Source organism: Leucopleurus acutus (genome assembly GCF_964270905.1).
Source record: "Leucopleurus acutus genome assembly, chromosome: 16".
In the NCBI taxonomy this organism is placed as follows: domain Eukaryota; kingdom Metazoa; phylum Chordata; class Mammalia; order Artiodactyla; family Delphinidae; genus Leucopleurus; species Leucopleurus acutus.
The window spans coordinates 86847848-86872457 of record NC_139158.1 but is presented as its reverse complement, the minus strand read 5'-3'; the positions used below and the strand labels follow the sequence as shown (position 1 = coordinate 86872457).

The window sequence follows — 24610 nt, the reverse complement described above, 5'->3', positions numbered from 1 at the left end:
ACGCGCAGGCTCAGCGGCCATGGCTCACGGGCCCAGCCGCTCCGCGGCATATGGGATCTTCTCGGACCGGGGCACGAACCCGTGTCCCCTGCATCAGCAGGCGGACTCCCAACCACTGCGCCACCAGGGAAGCCCCGGCAGTGTCTTTTAACACAGAATGTGTACGATTCTCTCCGAAACTCCTGGTTCTGCCACGGTCCCCTAAACTAACAGCAGAGAGAAGTGGGAAAGTAACAGACATCACACTGCGTTAGAAAAGCTGCCCCTCCACACATTTTCTCTGCATGTCTGTCTTCAGAGGGCATCCTGGCTGGACGGCAGAGCCAGCCCTGCGACCCCCAGGCTTGCTCCTGGCATCTCAGTCCACGCCAGGACCAGTCCCAACCAACAGCTGCCTTTTCTAGAAACTGGAAAACTTAATTCAAATGGCAGAATACGTTAGCTCTCATTTGCTTTGCGATAATCCCTGTGCTTCGGAAGAGTCCCGACTGGGGCCGCTCCTCATGTGACTTCACGACGCCAGGGGCGCGGGGCACCGGAGCATGCTCACATTTTATTTATTTCAAGGCACTGTCCACCAGAGAGTGTGAAAAGAAGGAAGAAACTACCCTGGTAGAAGAGTACATTTTGACAAACACAACAGCGAGACCCAAATGAGACGAAGCAGAGTCGGCACACTTGACGCTCGTTATCTTGAAATGGCTTAAGGTAGCCTGCTTGCTGCAAAAGGAGAGACTGCAAAAAAGAGGAAACAGAGGCGTCTGCAAAGCCACCCCCCTGAAGATTTCCAGCCCATGGGGAAGGAACTAAACCCCTTAAACAAAGGTAAAGAGCTGAAGAGTAACATGTGAATTCTCCGAGTCTGGCCAGCACCCAGCTCACATGGGTTTTAGCACTGGCCGATCAAGTCACTCACTGGCTGAACTGGGGAATAAAATAGCAACACTTCTCATAAGCATTTAACATTCATGCACGTGACAAACCCCATTCAAGTCCTGACAGTTTATGGATGATTCTTGCCCATTACTGTACATCTCAAACCCTCTCCTTTGAAAAATATTTCAAATCGATTATATATTAATTATGCACATAAACAATCTTATATACACTAATAATAAAGGATGCTTTTGAAAAAATGTAGTTTTATGTCTACTGCCCTAATATTTTTCTTCCAGCTTCTGCTGTATTAAGTCTTAATTACCTGAAGATTAAAACCCCCTTTCTCCCTTATTTTTATCCTCAAACCTCAGAGGAAATGATCCTACGGAAAGGTCACACCTGAGGCTGACGACCGAGAGAGGTGAAACTCATCACTTCTGGGGGTAAGGAAAGGACACCCCACCCCCCCAACCCTCACAAGGTCCAAAGGGCAGCATGAAGGGCCAGTCTAGGGCCTGAGTGGTCTATTTGCCTTTGCACCCGTGACTGAATTACACAACCACCTGGGGAAGGAAAATCCTGCCTGAAGCTGTACCCACTGAAGACCGGTGACCCCACAGACTCAAGTGCAGGTCAAAAGCGAGTGGTAAGTGGAGGGAAGAGCTGGTGCCACAGATGCTTCAGGACAAACACTCGGGGGGTCGGAGGCAGAGCCCCGACCTCCCCGAGGACCTGCTTCACTATGCATCCAGGCCCACGGGCTCCCCAGATTCGGCTGCTGATGGCATTTCTCTCCATCGAGCCCGGATGCCAGCACAGCCCACCCTGCACAAGGGCTCAGACGAGGGAGAACTGAGTATCAGCCACGTGGGCGCTCCCACCAGAGGGTGCACAGGAGCCACCAGCCCCAAGAGCTCCGCGTGCTGGGGCCCCGTCCACCTCCACCTCCACCACCTCGCCCAGGGGCCGGCAGCTCTGCAACAATCCACAAAACCCCTTCCAGCACCGGCGCCCCAGGCTACCTGCCACAAAGCCCAACACCCGAGCCTGCATTTGGGTATCACCTACCGCACTGGGTGCGGGCACAGAAGCAGCACAGGCACAGCACTGGCTGACAGCGTGAGAGATGCTGAAGTACGGCACACGCCGTGGCGCAGTCACCCGTCTCTCCAGCCGCAGATACTAGACGGGGTCACTGCCGTCACATGGGGAAGCCAGCCCCAGAAGCAAAAGGTGTGCTGGAGATGATGAAAACTTTTGAGAGACCATTTTGGTCATTCTTGAAATTAAAGAGAAACCTTTATTTTTAACATAACTGCCCAGGAGAGATGGTTCATTGATCCACTAGGAAAGAGTCTCTCACCACGTACAGCACCAAAATATATATTTAAAAATTTAAAAAACACACAGCCCGCCCCTCATATACACACGCACGCACGCACTTATCTCCCCCAAAGCCACACAACCCAGACCAAAAGGGAAAAAAATCAAACTCAGGACCCGCACACGAAAGAAGTCTTTGAATCGGGATTTACAAATTTATAGTCTTTCCTATGAAAAAACAAAAACAAACCAAAAACCAAGGGGGAGGAAACACTTCTACACGAAGGCCAGCCGAGATGTGGGAAGACGAGGACGCGCTGTCTGTCCAGACACAAACAGAGAGCAAGACGGCCATCAGTGCTGCCCCGGTGCTCCGGGCGGCGGCCGCGGGTGGACCAGTGTCCCTAAGATGCGGCGCCTTGGGAGCCGAGACGCCCAGAGCACGGAGGTCAGGCCATGCTGTGGTCCTCACCAGCCTTCCGGAGGATACGGTGTCTTTCACCGCACGTTCTCCAGCACTTAAAAGGGCTACTTTTCCCTTCTGAAAAGATTCTGGGTCAAAAAAAAAAAAGTAAAAGGGGGGAGGAAAGAGTTCTCTGCTGCCGTAAAAATCTTCAGTCCCAGACGGTGCTCTGCCGGCCCGGCGGTGAAATGGGGCCCCTGCCCAGACTCTACTTGGGCTCCTCGATCACGCCTTTGCTGAGGTCTGTCATTTTGGGATATTTGACTTTCTTCTGGTCCAGCTCATTCTGAGCCCAAAGGAGTAGTTTCAGTAACTTTGCCAGCTTGGGTGTTGACTCACGATTTTCATAATCCAGGACAGCTTGGTTCACTTCACTCCACACCTAGAAAATAAAGGCAGCCAATAAACACCACCACAAAGGCAGAGCGCCCGCAAAAAGGGTCCATCATAAGATGCATTTCGTGCGTCTTGGAAACCAATTTTATGTGAGAAGCTGGTTACTTATTTAACAAACACAAAGCCTGTGACCGTCAGGCACTCCAGAGGATGTAAAGCACACTACTTGTCCAGAGGAACTTGCGGTGTGGTCAGCAGATATCACACATCCGGCCTGGACGGCAGTGACATGCCAGAAGCTGGGCACGAGGGGCCTGGCAGAGAGGGCAGACCAGGGTGGGGGTGGGACCGGTTCCAGCCTAACAAGCCCCAGGACGACACCTGAGGTGGACCCCAAGGACACCCTCGTTCCAGGGGAGCGGAGGGTGGCGGGGAAGCCACCATGCCGTCGGGGACACAGAGGCTGCGACAGGGCGCGCAGAAGTGTCCAAAGCAAGTGTGGGCCTTTAATCAAAAGGTACTTGAAACCCCTCCTCCTACGAGTCTCCAGCTATACAGGAAGAAGGCTCAGATAAGCAAGAAAAATGGGCGAAGAGGCTTGCCTGCTTTGTCACAGCTGCGACGCCCTGGGCTCCCGGTGTGACACAGTGGAAGTGTCAGCTAGGGAACAGCTGAGGCCCTCCCAGCAGCGTCCCGGCCAGAAACGCCGTCCCGTTCGACACCACCCACCCACCGCCCCGTTTCTTTGGAAATCCTGTGAACATCTGTGGAGGACGCAGACGGAAGCCCCCTACCCGCCTGGCGCCCACCTTCTGCCTCTGCATCATGTTGAGCAGGTCTCCGAAGGGCGAGTCCTCGGGGTTGTCGAAGGCCAACAGGGCCAGCGTGCGTTCCATCTCGGTCAGGCACTCCCGGCTCTCCTCGCCCTGCTCGGCCAGCTGGGTCTGTGCGAACTCCAGCGCCGCCTCCGTCTCCCGCTGGCGGATCAGCTCGATCAGGTGCTGTTGCTGGTCGGGGCCCAGGCAGACGGGGTGAGCGCCAGGCGCCTGGCCACTCGGCCAGCGACACCCCCGCGGCCGCGCCTGCTTCTCATGGAAAGGGCCTCTCAAAGGACAGAGTTGTCTAGCAACTCCGAGTTATTACATTTGCATTTTTAAAGCAAGAAACAGCTTCTGAGATACACAGAAGAGCAGCTAACTCTAACCCCTTCCCCACGTCAATTAAAGCAACGTTCTATTAAGGCGAATTAGCCTCGTTACTTCTGAATCCCATAAAGAACCTTAATTTGTCAAGCATCCGTAAACCAGACTCACTTGTAGGTGGAAGTAAAGATAGCGGTTTGTGTCCAGAAGCTCCGGGTGGAGGCTGTTGACCAGTGCGATGGCCTCGGGAATCTGGCCTTCCAGTATCATCTCCCGGATTTTGATTCGCTCGTCGAGCGTTTCTAGATCAACACTAGGTTCGATCCCAGATTCCATCCGAAACTTCTCTGCTGCTTCCTTAAAGCCCTCTGGAAATGAAAACCATCCTCACTGCTCGGAAGGTCAGCAAGACATCAATGCAAAGCCCTTTTGTCTCCAGAAAGCCCACCGCCTTGAATAAAAAGCCTCTGCTATAACCGCACTTTCTTGGGGATCTGGGTTTAATACCTTTGTGACTTATCAGTTATGTCCCAGAAATGCAGACGTAGGACTTCATTTCCTTCCCCCCACATCCCAAACGCTCCAACCTCCCAGCCAGGTGAGGGCGGGTGCTGAGGGCCCACGTGCCGGTGTGGCCCCTGGTGGAGGGCTGCGCTCCAGGCCCAGTGCAGAGAAGCTGCCGACCTGCTCCAGGGGAAGCAAGGCCCTCTCAGCCTGCAAGGCCCTGGCTACTCCCACTCTTAGTGAGTTTACAATTCTCTCCAACATCAGAGACTGATGGGAGGGGTGGTGGCCACTGGGAACTCACAGGAAGGAGACTGACTTTCTGGAAACATGTGGGTTTTCTCACCACGTACAGAGTTACCCTTTTGCTTCCCAGTGTCAAGGAGGACTGAGTGTTAGCCGCAGAGCATGTGCGTTTCCTTCCATATGCCCTTCCCCCTTTCTTGAGTTGGACACACCTTCTAGAAACAGTCCAGTATCATTTACCAGACTGGCCAGAAGAGATTAATTACTTGGGTTTTAAACGTACTTCAGCACTTTCTTAATTATGCTGATCAATTGCAAAAATGTCAAAGGCCAAGAAACAGGTTTTTTCCTTAGGTCTCAGAGACCCGGAATCATGATCTCATCTCCGGAAGAGGTTATCTCTTTAAATCCGTAACTACAAGTTTATCAAAAGAACACTGCATTTTCCTGACGCCTGAACACAAGTGCACCACAAAACTTCAGTAAGTCCTGACTGTGTGCACAGAAAGGGATAAGGATGTCCAAGGGGCAGCACCCTCGTCACACCCCTTACCTGTGACCAAGTAGTTCATGATGAGACGGTTCATGTCTGCTCGCTGGACGTGTAAGTTATTGAGCTTTTCCATCCACTCATCCTTTGTGATTTCATCGGGTTTTTCTGTATAACTCATTCTGATTTATTTCTACAGGGAAAAAAGGTAATATTTTAAGAATCGGTGAAGAATTCTATGACAATTGCGATCATTTCAGACATAAACACGGCGACAGAGCAGGAAGTAAAAGGGGGAGTGGGAAGATACTTAAAATGTGGAAAACAGCACATGCAAAGGGCCTGAGACTCAAACACAGATTCAGGGACCAAAGAGAAGGTTGGGGTGTTTGGAAGGTAGGATGAACGAGAGGAAGAGCCAAGGGTCTTAGGACCAGGAGGTCAAGGGTCGGCTGGGGTCCGATTAAGGCCCTACAGGACAAGGGGGATCTAGATGGACTCCCCTCTAAGCACGAAGGGCAGCCACGAGAGGTACAGGCTGAAGAATCACGTGCTGCGATGTGTGTTCTCCAGAGAAGCCCACATCACACACCCTTCAGACTGAGAAAAATGAAGCGGTCTGACAACACCAAGTGTTCACAAAGACGTGGAGTTCTCCTGAACCCCTTTACCCTGCGGTCAGAACGGACCGCACGGCGAAAACACTTGGCATCGCTTTGCAAGGCTGCGCACATGTGCCCCTCACAGCCGGCTCTTCTACTCCTGGAGACTGAGACCCAGACACAGACGAGCCTGTCCACAGAGACACTGCTCGGGATGGCGACAACATGGAAGCCATCCACCCGGATGTTCAGCCAACAGCAGCACAGACAAATGGACTGTGGTTCACAGGACCACAGTCCCATAGGACCAAAACCTTGGGGCAGGTGGGTTTCGGACTTCAGAGCTGTTCAGGCTGTACAAAGACTATCTGCACATTTGACCACGTATCATACGCCATCCCCTCTGTGGTGTGGGGCAGCACCCCGCAATCAGATACGATTTCTTCAGTGAAACGTATGAGGCCTCATACCAAGTGGAACAGAAGCTACTAAACAGCCTTTGGCAAGTGAGGTTTTGCCATCTAATAGATTAAAAAGAAAACCAAAAACTTTTGGTTTTCAGAGTTATGTGGATTTTAGAACTACTGAGAAGGGACTGTGACTGTATCCATGAAACAGGATTTACTAAAGCAAGTAAAATAAATGAATGTGACCACATGGGGGACTTAGAAACCAGCTGGACGAAGAGAGCAAGTCACAGCGGAGACCCCAGTGCGGCGGTTTGTAAAGAACAAAAGCAAGACAAGCTGTACAATGGTTGCTTAGCAGTAAATACACTCATACGTTCGTAGCAAAACCGTTTTGCCACTGTTTTAAGTAAGGGCACGAAACATGAAACTCAGGAGATGGTTACCAAGGAAAGGGGGCCCTGGGAGCACCAGCTGGGCTCTCGCGATGGGTGGTGAGCCCACCACTGTCCACGTCAGTTTTATCCTTTGTAACTGACATAGACGTTGTGGATATTACTTTATACATAGCAAAGCACATGCCAAACCAATTTAAAAAAATTAAAAGACAGCTCTGGTTGCCCAGTGGACATGGGATGACCGTGGGGTGGTGAGAGCTGAGCAGGAATACCAGTGAGGAGCCACCCAAACAAGAGAGGACGGCAGCAGAAGAGCCACAGAGCACAGCCCATCAAGACTCTGTGGACGGAGCCAGGGGGCCTTGCTGCTGGACCCAGCGTGGAAGGATAAAAGAACGGAAGACTCAGGGACCATGGTGGGGTTTCAAGCTTGAGACCTTGCAAGATGGAGCCACAAATGAGGAGAGGAACAGGTCTGAGGAGCCGGGCACGTTTGGGCTATCAGACCCACAGCTGGAGAAGTCAAGCAGGCACCTGGATTACAGGTCCTGAGCTCAGCGCTGGAAACAATTAGGGAAACATCCGCCACAAAATGACTGAAAGCCAAGAGTTCGCCAAAGATCGCCCAGGGAGAGAGTGTAGGTGGGGAAGCAAAGGGGTACAAGACAAAGTTCTCGGTCCGTGGGGGGATGCCATGCCCAACTCTGATCCGCAGAAGAACACTTGTCCTAAGACAATCAAGATGTGCTGTCCCTCACCCAAGGACCCATCTCTCCAAGCTACGCGCCAGTGGTGTAACTCACTCAGATCAAATTCTCAGTCCTGGACGACAGAGCGACGTTTGAAAAAGTTAACAACTTTGGAGAACTGTCCCATTCTGTTTTGTGCAGGAAGAACTCAGCAGTTAAAAATCCCACAGACATAATTTAACATCCCATTGCGGACGGCGAGGAACACTTGCTCGCAAGAGCAACGTCCGGCCTCTGCAGCTCAGCCTCTGCTCGGACGCGGTTCCGGGTGGAAACGGTTCCCGTCGCAGAGACACCTGTGCGAAGTGTCGAGAACTATCACCTCCTAGTAGGCGCCGCCTCGGAATGTGCAGACCTCCCTCGAAACGCGCTTCGTCAACAACAAACACCGAGTCTCGGCGCTCGGGCTCCGTCGCCTTAGGAGAAGGGGACATTTGGACCTGCAAACCCCGAGGGCGCCGCCTCCCCGGACAACGCGGCCCGATGACACCTGCTCGGACCCCCAAGCCCGGAAGGCCCCCCGGCGCGGTCGGCCAGTCGGCGCACCCCCGCGGCCTGGCCCGTCCCCTTCCCGGGCCGCCTCGACCCCTCCCTGGCCCCGGCCCCTGCCTGACCCTCCGCCTCCCTGCCCCGCTTCGCCGCGCTCTCGCGGGGACGCTCCGCCCGACCGCCTGGGCCCGCCGCGGCCATCTTACCGTGAGGATCCCGCCTGCCGCGCTGCGCGGTCTCCGCGGCCGCTCGGGGTGCCGGCCCGGGCGGGAAGGGGGCGGCGGCGGCGCCGGGGAGGGGGAGGCAGAGGCGGGGGCCGCGGCGGAGGCGGGGAACCGGAGGGCAGACGCACCGGCGGCCGCCCCCTCAGCCACTTCCCGCGAAATCGCGAGATTGCAAGCCGACAGCCAATCAAGGGCTCTCGCGAGGGTGCGGGTCGCGGCGGCCGCCCGGAAGCGCGGGACTCCAGCTTCCGTCCTTGCGCAGAACTCCTCTCACGGCGCCCTGGCTGTACGGATTGGCGCGAGAGTCAAAAGGCGGTGGCCGCCTCTGGATAAGATGGCGGCTGTGGAGGCGTCGTTGTGGGGGAACTTCGAGCCGGGACGGCGACATCTGGACTGAGTCGGAGGCTAAGGTCCCAGCGTCCCTCCGGTCGTTTGTGTGAGCCCGAGGGCATGGGGCGGGAAGGGGGGACAGGCGCCGGTGCTCCGCGCAGCCCAGAGGCGGGGTCCTTGCCAACCCGGTGCTCGCCTTCGCGCAGGCCCGGGAGGAGCCTCCCGAACTCGGCCGGCGGGAGCTCTCGGTTCCGACGGTTGGGGCAGGTTCCAGGGCACGCGACCGCGGCGGGGAGCGCGCACCCGCTCGCTGCCGCCTGAGTCAACCCGGACGGGCCTGCCTTCGGGGAACCTTCCGGGGACCCGGGGGCCTTTTCCGCCTGTGGTCCCTGCGGCGCGGGGCCTAGTGGTTTTTCCCGCCCGTGATCCCTGCAGTCCCAGGCCTGGTGGTCTTTACAGCCCGTGGTCCCTAAGCCGCGCTCGGGTTGGGCGGGGACTGCAGGCCTGTGCGACAAGGGCCCCGAGATGCTGCGGCCGGGACCTGGTGGTCGCGGAGACGCAGAAAGTCATTTGCGCGTTTATTTGGTTATTACTGTCCGTCTGCTGGAGAAGCGTGCAGATTCCTTCAGATCAGGGTCTCGTTTTCCCGTTTCTGGAGAGTAAAGTTAAAAGATTTTGGAACCCTTCAGGAAGGAAATTGAGGGGCAGCCCTTTACTCCATCGGATGAAGTCCGGTGCCCTCCTGAGTTAGAATTCGGGGGTTAGTTGGTTTCCTGTGATTGCTGGGGAGTGAACTAAATAACGTGGAAGTGGTATGGGACTTCTTGCAGAAAGTAAGTGGAATTTGGCAAATAGGTTTGACAGTGACGACTAATTGTGGATATTTCCCATTAGGGTTAGTCAAATGAGCTAAATCTGCAGGTCCAGAGCTTTGACCAAATCTATTTAAAACGCAGACGCAAATGCAGTATATGTCTGTAATTACATCCTCTTCAAGTACTTAATCCTATAAACAACTTTAGATGTCAACTTTATAATGGGCGAGGGGGTGCAGATTTTAAAAATTCTTTTCAAGGGAGCAAAAATCTGGTGCCCTAAGAGGCTAGAGAGTTCTAAAGAAGGTCCATCTGCACCTTCTGTGCGGGTCATAGGTTAATGGCCCGTCACCCCCAGAAGTGGTCCTGCACAGCCTGAATTCTGTCTAGATACCGGCTGCTTTTTGAAACCCACACCTCAGGCAGGATCATCTCTCTTTGTCCCTGGCTCCCTCTTCACACCCATCGGCAACTCTCCAGTTGCCTGTGTAGAGTGAGCACAGCTGAAAGACTCACCACTCCTACCCTGACTCTGGGCTCTCAGGAGCTGGGTCTGCGTGCAGCGCTCCTGAGGCCAACTCCTGGGAGTGGGGACACCATCCCGACAAGCAGGATGTCGTGCCACCCCTTCGTGTTCACGTGGTCCCTAAACGATTCCTTCGTTGCCTTCAGCACACCGTTCTATGTCACTGATGCCTGTTAGTGTGTCACAGTTCACCACCACCAACACATGACCTTCATAAGAGCTGAAGCGGCTAGTATGTGGCAGGGGTTCTGTAAATACTTGCTGAGAATGTGGAGGAATAGATGAGTGAGGGTGAGGACCTTCGCTAGAAGCAGTCTCAGCAAAAAAGGACAAAGGATGGGAAGTTAGTCCCAGTGGAGTGAGAGCAGAGGAAGAAGTCGAGAATGGCGCTCAGATGTACACATCTGCCTGGTTGGTGGGGTTGATGGTGGCGCCAACTGAGGAAGAGCCGGCAGGGTGAGGAGTGAGATGGGAGGAGGGAAGGGGTGGTTAGGGGCCCAGGGTGGACCATAGAACGCTGGAGGGAACGATGAGGCTGGAAGTGCAGGTTTCTTGGTGACACCTCGTGAGAGTCTGTAAACGTATTACTTGGAGGAAGTCCGTGGAGAGGAGGAGCGGGGAGGAAGGGCCGGAGCGCTGCTGCCGGGCTCTCCAGGAGCCTCGGGGCGCAGCTTCCAGCAGAGCCACTGGCTGGGGCGGGCCACTTGATGTTCACCAAAAGCTGCCCTTGTGACAGGGCAAGAAGTTCGGTGAGCCGGTGAAGGCGGAAGATGTCAGATCGCGGTGAGCTGAGATGGGGTGGGGTGTCTAACACTGAGAGGCGCCTAGGGCCCTGCAGCATGTGTGCAGAGGAGCTCGCAGGTGGACTTGATCATGGGAAATGCTAAAGCCATGGGGTTTGATGGCTGAGGGGGAGGCCGGTGTGTCGGAGAGAACCCTGGGCTTCGGGCTTGTGCCTTTGGGTTCCCAGGGCCGGGCCGCCACTGAATGGGGACACCAGAGGAGGGCCGGGATCAGCGGGGAGCTCAGAAGTCAGGAGCTCGTTTCGCATGCGTTAGGCTTTGCGGTGCGTTTGCGGCATCTAGTGTAGAGGTTAGGGGAACAGACGAGTGGATAGTAAAGGACAGCCGCACGGCCAGGAGGGCGTGAGGCCCCGGATGAAGAGTACGCAGTGAAAAGAGAGACGGCCTGGGCCGAGCCCTGAAGACACCCGCATGCAACAGGGGAGCGGGGAGCAGGAAGCAGCTGGGGGTGCAGGGCCACGTTGGTCATCATCTGGGGCAGTGAGCAGGTTGACCAAGATTTCAGCCCCTTGGGGTGGTTGACTGACTTCGTGATAGGAAGGCAGGGGCCCAGAGCTTCTGCTCTTCTCCAAGCCCTGATGGAGAGTTTCATTCTGACAGATTAACAGTTCTTTTTTCTCTCTCTTTGTAATTGGTTTTCTTTTCTTTTTTTTTTAATTGAGGTATAGTTGATGTACAATATTATATGTTCCAGACGTACAAGGTAGTGATTCACAGATCAGCAGTTCTTTAAAGAGAGATGTTAAGGTTTATTAGTTTTAAAAGAGCAGGCAAGAGTTTTTAAAAAAGGAAGTGCAGGGCTTCCCTGGTGGCGCAGTGGTTGAGAGTCCACCTGCCGATGCAGGGGACACGGGTTCGTGCCCTGGTCCGGGAAGATCCCACATGCCACGGAGCGGCTGGGCCCGTGAGCCATGGCCGCTGAGCCTGCGCGTCCGGAGCCTGTGCTCCGCAACGGGAGAGGCCACAACAGTGAGAGGCCCGCGTACTGCAAAAATTAAAAAAAAATTTAAAAAAAGGAAATGCGTTTTGAGAATAAAATACACAGTGCTCCTTTAATAAAATCCTGGACTGTTCAACAACCTGGGTATCAGCCATGTTTTACAGAACTGCAGTATTTTGGAGGGCGTTTCTGTCTTAGTCTCATACCCTCAAAGCATAAAATCAAACCCCTACATGCTGGAGCTCTGCTTTCCAGGGGATTTGGCAAATCAACCCTGATTCTTCAGGATAAGGTATAAGCTGATTGATTGTTGCTGCTGGGAATCATTACCACAAGTGGGCAGTAAACTCCAAAAAGTCAGTTCCCATAGCCTTAGCTTCACACGGTATCTTGTCTTCAGTTTCTCTGTGAAGCTGTTGGAAGGAGTAAGGAAGACTGTTGTTACTGTTTAGTTCTGCTGCATGTATTCAAGACCCTGTGAAGCACGTGTAATGGGGTCTGAGATGGTCGCCTTCCCCCTCCTTGCGGGATTGTATTTCCCTTTCTCGATTATATCACTAAATCAGAAGGCACTGGTTTCGTCATAAGTTTCTTTGGATGGGTAAAGTAATATTTTAGAGTAATAGTTTTCTTGACCTTTTAACTCCTGCAGAGGTTGTAACGTAAATTGAGTCCAGCACGGTGCCACCTGAACCGCTTGGGGTGGGGTGGGGGCCGGACGGAGGGGCACAGGCAGCGTGCTCACAAGGCTACCAGTCAGTGCGCTGCTCGCAGACTGTCTCTGCTGAATTTGACCCTTCCCTTCACACCTGGCTGGTTAGGGCTTTGAAGCGCACATCGGAGATCCATACAGACACATGCACGTGTATATATAAACGCCTATAGCGTACCCGTGCGTAGCTGTATATCTGTATATGCTTTGAGGAGTTTCTGGTTTCTGTTGGTTTTGGTGGTTTTGTTTTTGCGTGAGCCCAGTTCTGATAACATGTCTGACTTGGAGATGGAAGCACTGAATGAAGATGAGGCATTTTTTCAATCGATGCCCACGCGTTCTTTTAAAAAACACTCGCCAAATTGATTTTCTTTTTTGACTTTAAAGTCCTCTTATATTTACTCTTTTAAATGTTTTTACTTTCCATTGAACGAGAGGAATTTTGTATGTCTGACAGACTCTCCCAAGATTTGTCACTTTTCTGTGTAGCTGTAAAAGGCAACGTTCTTGTCCTCCTACCTTCTGTAGACAGATTTGGGAGATCCTGTTTCTCCTTGGGTTTCTAAATTTCAGAAGCAGTTGGTTCAATTTGGAACTCAAAACTATTTTGGTATTGAAAAGGGTAATTTATGGGTATTGATTTCATTGAAATCAGGGATACCCCAGAATAAAACCTTTTGGGTATCCTTTTGAAATTAATAATAGCTCAACCTGTGTTACTCTTGTTGGTATTTTCTTCAAATACTCTTTTCTCTCTTTCACCATTTTGTTTTTGTGACCCAGGCAAGAGCAGGAATTTATACATTTTTTTCTCTTTTGGACAAATCCAGAAAGCCACTGTTAGACCTGACTTTCAACTATCTTTCACTTTTCAAGTATTTTCTTTCAGAAAAAACGAATCTCTTACATTGTAGGCGGTACAGCTATTTGTCGCTGTGTGCCTGCCCCTGAGGCCCCACAGGCCAGGTGCCGGCCGAGGACTGGTGTCAGCGGCCCTGCCCTGGGCCCTCCCGTCTCAGTTGACTGTTCTCTCCCAGCCTGTGGAGGTTCCTGCTCACCAGCTGCCCTAGGAATTCGGTTCAGATCTGTGGGCTTGTTTCTCCCTTTTCCTGTTACGTACTTTGTGGTATGATGAGGGTAAACGGTGTATCTGGGCACAGTGCGGTGGTGGATCCAGTACACCAAATGGTGTTTCTGCTTTACTCTTAAACTGCTTTTCTGTCAAAATCTGTGAAAGGCGTTGATTTTTCTGGCTTTTTCATTTGGTGTGTTCCTTTAGAGACTGCTAAGAGATGAAACCAACCAGAAAAGAAATACACTTTTTATGCCTTATACTTTTTAAAGTATTTCTTCTGAAGTTAACTTTATTTACTTTTCACTAAACTCACGGGAAAAAGTAGATGTCTCAGAGTTACAGGAACCACCCTGAAAGGCAGGAGTAACAAGCGTTGTTCTGACGTCTGAGCCCTGCAGCCCATGACCCCTGGGTCAGAGGGCACCTGCGTAGCTATTCTGAAGAAACCCTGAGGGTTTTCCTCCAAACTGCTGGCCGAGGCTAGGGAGGAGGAGCTAAGGGGGGTCCCACCTTGACTTTGCCCCCTGGCTTCTTCTCTCCTCCCTGGCATCTCTCCTCTGCCCCAGGTCTGGGTCTGAGTTTGGGTCCAGGTTCACTGGGGACCTTGCCCAGGGCCAGGCAGTGGCCCCACCCTAGACCTTGACTACCCAGCCCCTTCTCTGCCTGCCTGCTGGGAGGGCGCTGGCTTGCTTGCTTGCCTTTGAATTCCAAATGAGAGTAGCAGTAAAGCTGCTTGGCTGTCACCTTGCCCAGACGCACCTTGCCTTGTCTCTCAGGGTTGCACTTGACTGCAAGGAGAGGGGTGCTCTGCTCAGGACCCAGCTTGCCAGTAGGCTTTAACTCAGGGGTGAGAAGAGGTTGAACGCCAGGAAGCGGTCTTGTAAAAGGATTGCTGACTTTTCCAGATGTGCTTTTCTGCTTTTATAAATTTCCTCCGAATTGTCCATGGGTGTTGGGGGCAGGACCTGGTGTCCACACACGTTGGGCACGCACCAGTCACACATTTTCTCAAAGACTGAAACCCCCTTGAGTCCTGGAAGCCTATTTAGCTCCCTGCTCCCTCCTGCCCTCTGAGCTACTCGTGTTGTCCCCTGAACTTTGGGATTTTTCTTTGTGTATTTGGGGTATTTAGGAAAGAATCTGAGACAACTGGAGACGCCTTTTTAATCTGTTTGTTCCTCTGGGTATAAGGTTGTTAGGAGAAGGTATTCCTTAGCTAGTAGACTGCAACTAAAAAGTATCCAAACTGAAGTTCCAGAAATGCCTTTTTTACCAGGGAAGAGCAGCTCCCGTGAGGAGTGACAACAGGTGAGCTGGAGTTACCTGAAGAGGTGGGAGAAGGGCGAGGGCCTGACTCCTCCCACAGGTGGCAGGTGCCCCTGAGCCTGGAGGCTCATGGTCAGGGCTAGCTCCTGCTGGGAGATCAGAAAGGGAGGCGCAGTTGCAGGGCTGGTGGGGGTACGGTTTCCTTTCCTTTGCTACCCGAGAGCCCTCCTGAGCCCCCCAGTACTGCAGTGATACAGCCGGAGCTTCCCCTCTGGGCCTCCCTTCTGTCCACTGGGCTTTCCACCCGGAGCTTCCTCCTGTTCCACTGGCAGCCCGGTCCTCTGTGTCTTTCGTGCGTCCCAGCACCCGCCCGAAGCTGCAAGCCAGTTAAAACTTTGTAGAAAGACATTACTGCTGGGTTTGCTTCATGTAAAGATTTTCAGCTAAAGAGGCTGGGTGGGGTTTCCCCGTTGCGACTACTCCCATTTAGGGAGCCCTTTGCAGGGACGCCTTCTGTGAGCTTCCCCTGCACCCCAGCATGAGTCCCATGTTACACACAGCTTACCCACTTACACACTGCTGGTTCAAGCCAGTTCCAACTCTGTCTGGTTTATGAACTTCTCATACACCCATCTGGAGCAAACCTGGAGACAATCAAGATGCTAAGAGTGCAAGATTCATACTTGGGAGAGGCCGTGGAAGCAGTCCTGATGGAATCACATCAACAGAAACAAGCTGTGTTGGATTCCTTTGAAGAAAACGGACAGTCTGCGAACCTGGCAGGCCGTGTGATCTTCAGAGATGTTTATTTAGAAGCACACCTGCTCCCAGGCCCCTGGTTCTCACGGAAGCACCTGGCAGTCCTCTGTAGAGTCACGGGTGGAGCTTTACTGCACACAGGGCACTTTTCTGCTTTTTGCCCAGTGGTTCCTGCTACTAAGGAATGTGGAAGCAGGGAGCTGTAGCGGCAGCGATGGGGACAAAGGCCCTCGGCCGGGGAGTTACTGTCTTCGGGGGTCATTGTCCAGTGTCCCAAGGTAGCAGGTGTTTCCCCTCTGAAGCCCGTTTGTTGAGTATTTGGGGATGGACAAGTGCCCTGCAGCCCTCGTGGGCAGGTGTGCCCGGTTGAGTAGGCGGGGGCGGCCCGGGCACTGAGCCCTTTGGCCCGTGGGGAGCGGGCTCGAGTCCCAGAGAAGCTGGGAACGCAGTCTGGTGGGAAAGGAGCGATGCGCCTTGCTCCTCCATCCTCTTCCCGGCCCCTTTTGGGGCCCGGGGTGGCCAGCCGACTGGAGCCGCGCCGCCTCTGCTCTCAGCTTTGGCCCTGTGGCTCGGGAACAGCGCGGCGCAGGGCAGGGACGGGGCCTGGGCCGGGCTCCTTCCTCCGCCAGCCGCGCGGGGCCGCTGTTCTCGGGGCGCGGCCGGCTCCTCTACCCGCCGCGTCTCGGTGGTCGGCGTCTTCTATTCGCTCAGCGCGGGCGGCCCCTCTACCCCCCGCATCTCGGTGGCCGGCGTCGACCCCGCCCGCCCACTCTGAGGCGCTCGGAGGAAATGGCTGCGAAATCTTGGAGGCCTGCGGCCCGCGCAGTGAGTGGCGGCCGGGGCGCCGGGCGGAGGGTCGGCCGCTGCGAGGCCGCATAGGGACGGGCGGGGGTGGCGGCGCCCGAGCCCGGCCCGCCCGGCGCCGCAGGGCCCGCGCCCAGCCGCGCTCTGTCGAGCTGAGAAGATGGCGGCGGCCGCGGGGAGGGCGAGGGGAGGGGGGAGGGACGCGCGGGCCGTGGGCAGGAGCGGGGGGGCGGTGTCGGGGGGCGCCGGGGCTGCCGGGCAGGGTTCACTCCGCGGGGTCCGGCCCGGTCCGCCCGCCGCGGGCGTGTCCTGGGGGCTGGGTTACGGTGTGGACGCCTTGAGAGGTGCGCGAGCAGGACGCCGCCCGGTGACCCCCCAGCGGCAGTGCAGGAGGAGGGCGATGCTTTTTCCTAGAAGTTCCTGGTCTCGCTGCTGGTGCGTGGAGGAAGTGATTCTGTTTCAAGTAACTGTGTAACGTAGGATTGAATCCCCCCCTCCGTTTTTCGTTTTTTATCAAGTGTCTAGTTGCTCTGGACACCTTAAAGGAGATGAAGTTTCATTCTGGTTTTTTTTTTTTTTTTAAGTTTGGTTCTTTTTGCTTTTATTTCGCTTGATGGTTTTGGTTTCTGGTCGACTATTCCTGTAAAGAATAACATTTCGATAGTTGTGTGATATTTGATGCTATAGGAAGCAAAAAAGGCCTTCAGAAAATCTGTTTCACTCTTTTAAAGAGTGTGTGCCTAGCCATAAAATACGGATTTTTAGCTTTTATTGTGCGACGTGTCGATTTGATGTAGGACACAAATTTGTGTTATATCTTATCTTCTGGTCAACCTCAGAGTAGAAAGGGGCAACGTTCACCTTCCACCGGAGGTGTGCCCGGCCGGGCCCTTTCTGGCTCACGTCTTTGGAGCTCAGATCCCACGCCCTCATTTGCTCACTTTTCTTTCCCCCTCGGTGGCTCCCCCGCCAGGTTGGGAAACTCTGGAGGTCAGGGCAGGTTTTCTGCTCTGAATCCAGCACTTCAGTCAGTGAGCTTAGAGTTAGGACCTTAGAACGACAGCACCTGAGCTAAGTTGAAGATACTCTTTAATTCGTGTTTTGGCCTTAGATAATACCCATATAATTTGCACATTGGTGGAATGAGATTTGAACCTCATGTACTTGGGTATTTTGCAGGAGGGAAGGGCGAATATTGAGATCTTTTCAGTGTGCTCACACAAGCTCATTACCCATAGCTTGGTAAGCGGGAAGCTGAGCCTCCACTTGGCACCAGCAACAGCTCACAGTGGGCATTCCACCAAGGTTGACCCTGTTCTGGGCAGTTGATGTGTGCTAATTCGTCTCAGTGAGTAGGATGCTTCTGTACCTGTTCTAACCTCCAAGAAGCCAAAGCACCTTTAAGGAGCTTGCCCAAGATTGCAGAGCTGGGTTCTAACCGGGCCGTTGGGCCAACCCCAGACAAATGTTCCATGATTTCCCCAGAGCTACGTAGTCCCTGGCTTCATGTTTCCAAGAAAGGTGCTTTAGCCATGGACTTTTTTTTCAACATCTTTATTGGAGTATAGTTGCTTTACGATGGTTTGTTAGTTTCTGCTTTATAACAAAGTGAATCAGGCACGTATCCCCATATCTTAGCCATGGGTTTTAAGGAAATAAGATCTGTGATCTTTAGAACGATTTCTCGTTGTATTCAACAAATATTTATTGCATCCTGTGTGCCAAGCACCCTGGTTGTAGCAGGGACCAGAAAGGTGGCCTTCCCAGCCCTGGAGACGTGTGTAATGGGGACCTGTGAGGGTCGGCAGCCATGTCCCTGGAGCCTGGGGCCCCTTTTTGGCACTTGAGGGTGGCATGTATTGAACATATACGTCTCCACGTCTAGTCCTCTACCTTCCCATCTTAACACGGCAGACGTCTCAGGTGTCACCTGGGGAGGCCCAGCCACAACCCTGTTGTGAAGCATTCTGCCTAATGCATTTCCTGAGCACCTTCTGTTTCCTAGCTGCCCATGTTCTTGCAGGCTTACGTTAACAGTGAGTTTAGGACTAAGGTGTATCTTTAATTTACTACTGATTTTCCACCGAGAACTGTCTTCTGTTAGTATTCGATTAAATTCAGGCTGTTTCAGGCGAAGCGAGTTATGCTCTGATAAGAAAGGGTAGAATGAAAAGTTGGGCAGTTGGCCGCTGCCCTGATTGTCTGCTGTTGCCGGCGGTGACCATGTATGCATGTGTGAGCATCACAATGGCGTGTTGAGGAGCTGTGTCACTGGGGATTGGACACGGGGCGCCCAGTGCTTCAGGTGGCCCTTCGTGTGGATGGGGTTTGTCTTCTTGGTGAGGAAGGGAGGGTTTGGAGTGGGGACTTGGCTCCCGTTTTCTTTTTGGCGGTGGAGTTGTGGGTCCTGCTGTTGACGCTGGAAGTCTCTCTGTGACTGACCGCAGGGTGCCTTATTGGCTTGGAGCCCCTTCCCTGGCAGCCTGCGGACTGGGTCTTTTTAGTGTGTGTTTCCCAGATGTTCCAGGTCCTGATTGTTTTTTATTTCTGTTAACATGATGTGTTTTACCTTTTTTATACACGTGTTGTAAGCTACCAAGTGACTTGCATTTGGCTCTTACAGAGCCAAGGTTGAATGTTTACAGGTCAGCTCACTGTTGTCCTTGGGTCCCGTCCAGTAGAGGCCTGATTTCTCATACACCTGGTGGCTTCAGGAAGTCCTTTAAGAAAAACGTTCCTTAAACAGTCCCTTTTGCATTTTTTCTTATTTAAATGGTGGTGTCAGGTACAGTGGAAACCTAATGTTACTCTCTTTAAGGCCAGCATCAAATGATGTGTGTTAATTCCACTGCAAAGTCTCTGTGATTAACAGTTAATGGACATGTACTATTTGGGAAGGAGGAGACCTAACGGTCTACATTGAGCTCCCTTGATCTTAAGTGCCCACACTTCCTGGAGTCTCTTGCTTAGGCCTTTTTTTTTTTTAATTCCAAACTCTATTTTATCCCCCTGCCCGAGCATGCGGGCAGTGGGATAAACTTTGTTTTCTACGCCTGAGTCTATTTCTGTTTTGTAATAAGTAAGTTCATTTATGTAAATTTTTTTAGATTCCACATATAAGTGATATATATTAGTCTTTCTCTGATTTCATTTAGTATAATAATCTCTGGGTCCATCTATGTTGCTGCAAATGGCGTTTCATTCTTTTTTATAGCTGGGTAATGTTTTGATGTATACATTAACCACATCTTCTTTATCCATTTCATCCATCAGTGGACATTTAGATTGCTTCCATGTCTTGGCTATTGTGAATAGTGCTGCAGTGAACATTGAGGTGCATGTATCTTTTCAAATTAGAGTTTTCTCCAGATACATGCCCAGGAGTGGGGTTGCTGGATCATGTGGCAGCTCTAGTGTTTTAAGGAACCTCCATACTGTTCTCTTCATTTTATTTTTTGAGTAGTATGGTTGACCCTTGAACAACATGGGTTTGAACTGTCTGGGTACACTTACGCAGGGACTTTTTCCAGTAGTAAATACTACAGTACTACACAATCTGCGGTACGCGGAAGCCAAGTTAAACACAGGAATTGGATGGGAGTCTAGTTCCTGCGTTGTTCAAAGGTCACCTCTAATTTTGAGGGTAAGTTGTTATGTGAAGTTGAATAGGTAATTGTACGCATTTTAATAAGAATTGTTGTAGCCTTGATTGTAAAAACTACTTAGTAGGTGTGATTATCTTGTTTGTAATTTGTAAAGCAGATGTTTCTCTCTTGAGTGTCAAACTTAGGTGCTATGGTTTTGTTTTTCATATGCTGATAGAAACACTCCAGAGGTATTTAATACACCTTTACAACAGGAAGGTAAATGAGGTTTCCTCCCCAATGTAAAGATAGCTGTACGGTGTTTGGGTTGCAAAAATAAGTTTATAGAGAGAGAAAATTAGGATATAAAGAAAGGATATAAAATATGAAAGGATAGAAAGAAAGCAGAAACCCCAGAAATGGCACCATTTGGAAGCCCAGTTACAGCTGTGGATGTGTTTGTGAACTTGGTTGGGGTGGGGTGGGGGGGTCAGGATGTGCTGGGAACTGTTACCTGCTAGCTTCGCTCAAGGGTGTGGGGCTCTTTCCATGGCAGGGGCTGTAGAGTTCATCATCCTTTAATTACAGTCTTAAAGAATTGCATCACATGGCTGTTTCTGGGTTTTTCTCAAACTGGTCTCCTGGTGATGGACATTGGTTTGTGTCCCTTAGTTTAAAAAAAAAAAAAAAAAGGGGGCATGCTGGGAGCGCCCTTATAAACGCACCTGCACTTCCCTAGTTATCCCTGGCAGGTCACAGTGAAGCAGTCCCACCTGGCCGGGTGGAACAGAGGTGCTGCCTGCTCTGTGCCGAGCATAGAAGGGGCTCTTTGTAGATATTTGCAGATTCTCCTGTGAGGGCCTGTTTTCCCAACTACTCACCAGCAGACATTGTCATTTTAATAAATGACACAGGCTATTTATCATAATCTGACTGGCACTTGACACGATGGAGTTTCACAGTTGTCCCCATTTCCCTGGGCAGCACACCTAGCTGTTAGGTTTGCAGTTGGGGTTGAAGGCAGGGACACCCTGGTGTGAAGCCTGCCTTCTTCCGTGGTGCTGCCCCTTGAGCCTCTCAGCCCCCTATCTGCTTATCAGAGGACTTACCCTACTTGTTAGTGTGTGGGTGTGGTCATGCTGTGGTCAGCAGAGGAGGACACTGGTGGCTGCCTTGGTCAGGACTGGGGATGCTGAGCCGGCACAAGGAGTGGTACCCCTGAGATGCCCCCCGTGCCCCATGGACACAGGGCTAGGTCAGTGCTAGCCATTGACCCTTCAGGTTTGTTAGATTGTAATTTAAACAGTATTTGTGTTTTTAGTAGTAAGGTGGCTTTCTTCTGCACTTTCCCCACCCGGGCCGTGGGCAGGAGTTGGGGAAGCTGCCTCAAGTTGAGCTCTGCATGGATCTGTAAAAATCAGTAGAGAAAATCCTGTTTTTATTTAATAACTGCTTTATTTAAGCTTGGACCTTCCCCACTGCCCCCCAAAGCTAGACATTGGCCTCTTCTAATCTCAGAGAAAGAAAGGAAGATTCCAGCTCAAGTATACAGTTTAATTCTTGACTTCTGCATTTCCAAGGTCTCCAAGCATTATTTTTGCCCCTTGGCCTGTGGCATGAGATGCAGCTCCACTCATGAAGCAGATACTTGTGAGGCAGCAGCAGGCCTTTGGTTTTTTTCTCCAACCATTTTCTCTTTGGACTTAGGTGGCAGTCCCTCTGAATGCTGCAGTTTCGTAATTGGTGCCTTCTCATCCGAGGAGAGGTGGGGAGGGTCTGGGAGAGCAGCCTCCTGGAGCGTCACTGTCACGGCCCATCAAGAGCAGCCCCTTGACGTTGCCAGTAGTGTCAAGTCTGTGGTGGTGGCCATTCTCAGACTGACCCCTTTACACCTAAAATTAACAAGGACCCCAGAGGGCTATTGTTTACGTTGTATCTATTGATATTTCCCATATTTGGCATTAAAAATGAGACATTTAGGGGCTTCCCTGGTGGCGCAGTGGTTGAGAGTCCGCCTGCCGATGCAGGGGACGTGGGTTCGTGCCCCGGTCCGGGAAGATCCCACATGCTGCGGAGTGGCTGGGCCCGTGAGCCATGGCCGCTGAGCCTGCGCGTCCGGAGCCTGTGCTCCGCAACGGGAGAGGCTGCAACAGTGAGAGGCCCGTGTACCGCAGAAAGAAAAAAAAAAGAGAGACATTTAAATTTACTTACTTAAAAATAATAACATAAATGACACTTTATGGGAACTATGTTCCAAAACAAAAACAATTTAATGAGAAAGGTAGTGTTGTCCTAGGGTTTTGCAGCTCTCCAGAATGTCTGGCTTAAGCGACAGTAGCCAGATTCTCTTGTCTCCTTCGTCCTATCTCTGTCATTTGGCTTCTGAGAAACCACCACATCCATGCCCTTAGTGTTGTGCAAATAGTTTGCCCTTGGGGGGGCCCTCCCGAAAGGCCCGGGGGCCACACTTTGAGAACCTCTGCTCTGGGTCACGGTTAGAAATGCTCTTGTTGTTGAGAAATGGGAATTTTAAAAGGCAGTTGACTCTGAACTTGTAACACCTGGGGAAATGGGTTACTTTTAAGATAGGCAATGTTTTCAGGGGGCCCTCAACCACGTTCTTGCTTTTTGGGAAAAACGTGGAATATCTGGCTAGTTTGTGGTCCCTAGTGAAGAGGGTTCAGTGCACACGTCCCCCTCAAAGTGGACCGCCTGGAACCAGAGCCCCAGAGTACAGCCGGGGTGCGCTCTGGGTGAGGAGGCCCCAAGGGTCTTGCGGCTTGAGGGAACGGTGGGTGGCATTTTGCCTTTATCGTAGGCTGTCCTCACCCATAGCCTCTCACCGGATCCTTACCAACAGCTCTTGCTGCAGTGAGACACGGTGCGCCGGGCCTGCACTGGGTGCTACGGGTGACACGGGGATCTGGCAGCAGTGCCCCCGTGGGCGCTGGAAGGGAGTAGCCAGCCCGGGTGCACTCGGGGCCCAGACAGACCATTGCGGATATGAAAGCGATAGGGTGAGCAGTTAGGGGGGCGGAGCTGGAGGATCAGGGTCCCTAGGAAGCAGCCCCTGAGGTGCCCAGCAGGGCTGACTGTCCTGGGGAGCGACTTACTGTGCCCAGGGTCCTGTCTGTGACCCTCCCCCCCTCCCGCCTCACAGTCACACCCTCTGTCTTGGTTGGGGAAGGAGAGGGGAGGCTCCCTCTTGGGGGCCCATCCCAGTGTTGTCCTGGATATTTAGCCAGACCTGCCCCATCTTGCAGACTCCGTGAGGACAAGAGCCTGTGCAGTTCAGAGGGGCCCTAAGACCCTGGCAGGAGCCTTGTCTTACAGGCACCAACCCCAGGGTGTAGGATTCAGATAGTCCCTTGCCAGTGTCTGAAGCCATGTTCTCTTGTCCTTGAGAGACAAGAGGGAGCTGCGTCGGTCCCCCGGGCTGCCGTGGCAAGGACCACAGACTGGGAGCTTTCACGCAGTGGGCTCGATTGCTTGCAGCTCTGAAGGCGGGAGGCCCAAGGTCAGGGTGCCGGGGCAGTTGGGCCCCGGTGGCAGGGCCAGGTGAGCTCTGGGGCCTCTTTTCCAGGGCAGCTATCCCATTCAGGAGGGCTCCGGGGGCACAAACGTGCAGACCACAGCAGGAGTCCATCCAAGGTAGCAAGTGGTTTCGTAGAGAACAGGGAAAGCCTCGTTTCCTCCACCTTAACCTGGACGCATTCAGGTGGCTCTGCTGGTTGTTCCTGAAGCGCTTTTGGAGAGCTGCCCACCGAGGTCACAAGCCTGTGTTTTCACTAGGCAGTGGATAGAGAGAAACCAGAGTGCCCACTGCCCACCCGCAATGGGGGAGCTGGGGTCCCGGCCTCACCAGAGCTTGGCCGAGGCACCAGTCCTGGCGAGCTTTTAAGCAACAAGTTTTACTTTTTGTCTGCACAGACCTGTAAAGCAAAAACACCTAAGAAATTTTGAACAGCAGGTGGTTCCTAGATTTCTCTCTGTAGTTACTGCTTGAGAAGCTCACCGTGCTGTGGGTCCTTTTGCTTCAGTGGAATTTTAATGATGACAGTGTTACTTGGAAAGCAGCATACTTTGGATTAGCCACCTAAAGGACTGCAGTGCCACTTGTGCAGTCGAGTCAGGATGAGCGTGGGGTAGCGTGGGGTCGCTGAGAGGGAGCGCTGCCAGGTCGGCAGAATGTCGTGTGTCCTCTCAAATTCCTGGGCGTGCCCTCGTTAGTGACTATCCCATTAATAAAAACGGAATTGTGAAAGAGGCTTTAATTGGGAAAGCTTGCGTTTTTAAGTACTTCATAGAACTTTCAGCATCTTCTCAGTCCCTCCTCATCCCCAGCAAAGGATTCGTCATGAGACGGAAGACTCTTAACGTGAAATAACAGTAACTGTGAACTTTGGCCCAGCCTGTTAGAACCATAAATTGAGTTAGCAGAGTCCGAAATAATGAGGTTATGTTGTAGCATTGGATATAAATTGTGACCGGCAGGTTAGAATTGTTTCAAAATTAAAATTGTTAGCTTTGAATATTGTTTTGGGGGTGTGAGATTCGGAGGACCACCTTGTTTTGCCGCTAGGTGGGCAGGACAGGTGTGCGCTTGTGTGTTATCTTTTTGAGAAGCTGCAACTGTTTTCTTGTGTTTGTTGTGCTGTGGAAATAGGAGCTTCATTGTGGTTATGTATTATATTTTAAAGTATCTCAGAGAAATTAGTCTCCAGTCCATAGAACTAAACATCTT

General features: G+C 52.3%; 2 protein-coding genes across 5 annotated transcripts in view; one reads left to right on the top strand and one right to left on the bottom strand.

Moving 5' to 3' along the window:
• Positions 1 to 2246: 2246 nt before the first annotated feature.
• GID8 (GID complex subunit 8 homolog) lies at positions 2247 to 8361 on the bottom strand. Of its 2 annotated transcripts, none has more exons than XM_082857655.1 (5): positions 8235 to 8361; positions 5447 to 5576; positions 4315 to 4511; positions 3811 to 4008; positions 2247 to 3047 (listed from the first exon to the last, which is right to left on the bottom strand). In XM_082857655.1, the coding sequence occupies exons 2-5, from the start codon at positions 5562 to 5564 to the stop codon at positions 2874 to 2876; spliced, it is 687 nt and encodes a 228-aa protein (XP_082713781.1). In that variant the 5' UTR covers positions 5565 to 5576; positions 8235 to 8361; the 3' UTR covers positions 2247 to 2873. The 2 variants fall into 2 exon arrangements, with proteins under 2 accessions (XP_082713781.1, XP_082713782.1); XM_082857656.1 differs by lacking the exon at positions 8235 to 8361 and adding an exon at positions 7594 to 7636.
• A 230-nt stretch (positions 8362 to 8591) lies between these two features.
• Positions 8592 to 24610, top strand: part of DIDO1 (death inducer-obliterator 1) — a 50393-nt gene continuing 34374 nt past the window's right edge. The window contains exon 1 of one of the 3 annotated variants that reach the window (XM_082858143.1): positions 8592 to 8688. The gene's annotated coding sequence lies outside the window, so the exon portion shown is untranslated. Of the gene's footprint in view, positions 8689 to 16245; positions 16718 to 24610 lie in introns of those variants that run through there. The other 2 variants (XM_082858142.1, XM_082858144.1) reach the window with 2 other exon arrangements.

Coding starts and splice junctions, on each gene's coding strand:
- GID8 (XM_082857655.1), bottom strand. CDS start 5,564: ATGAGTTATACAGAAAAACCCGATGAAATCACAAAGGATGAGTGGATG. Junction 4,512..5,446: donor CATGAACTACTTGGTCACAG/GTAAGGGGTGTG, acceptor TTTCATTTCCAG/AGGGCTTTAAGGAAGCAGCA. Junction 4,009..4,314: donor ATCTTTACTTCCACCTACAA/GTGAGTCTGGTT, acceptor GGCCCCGACCAG/CAACAGCACCTGATCGAGCT.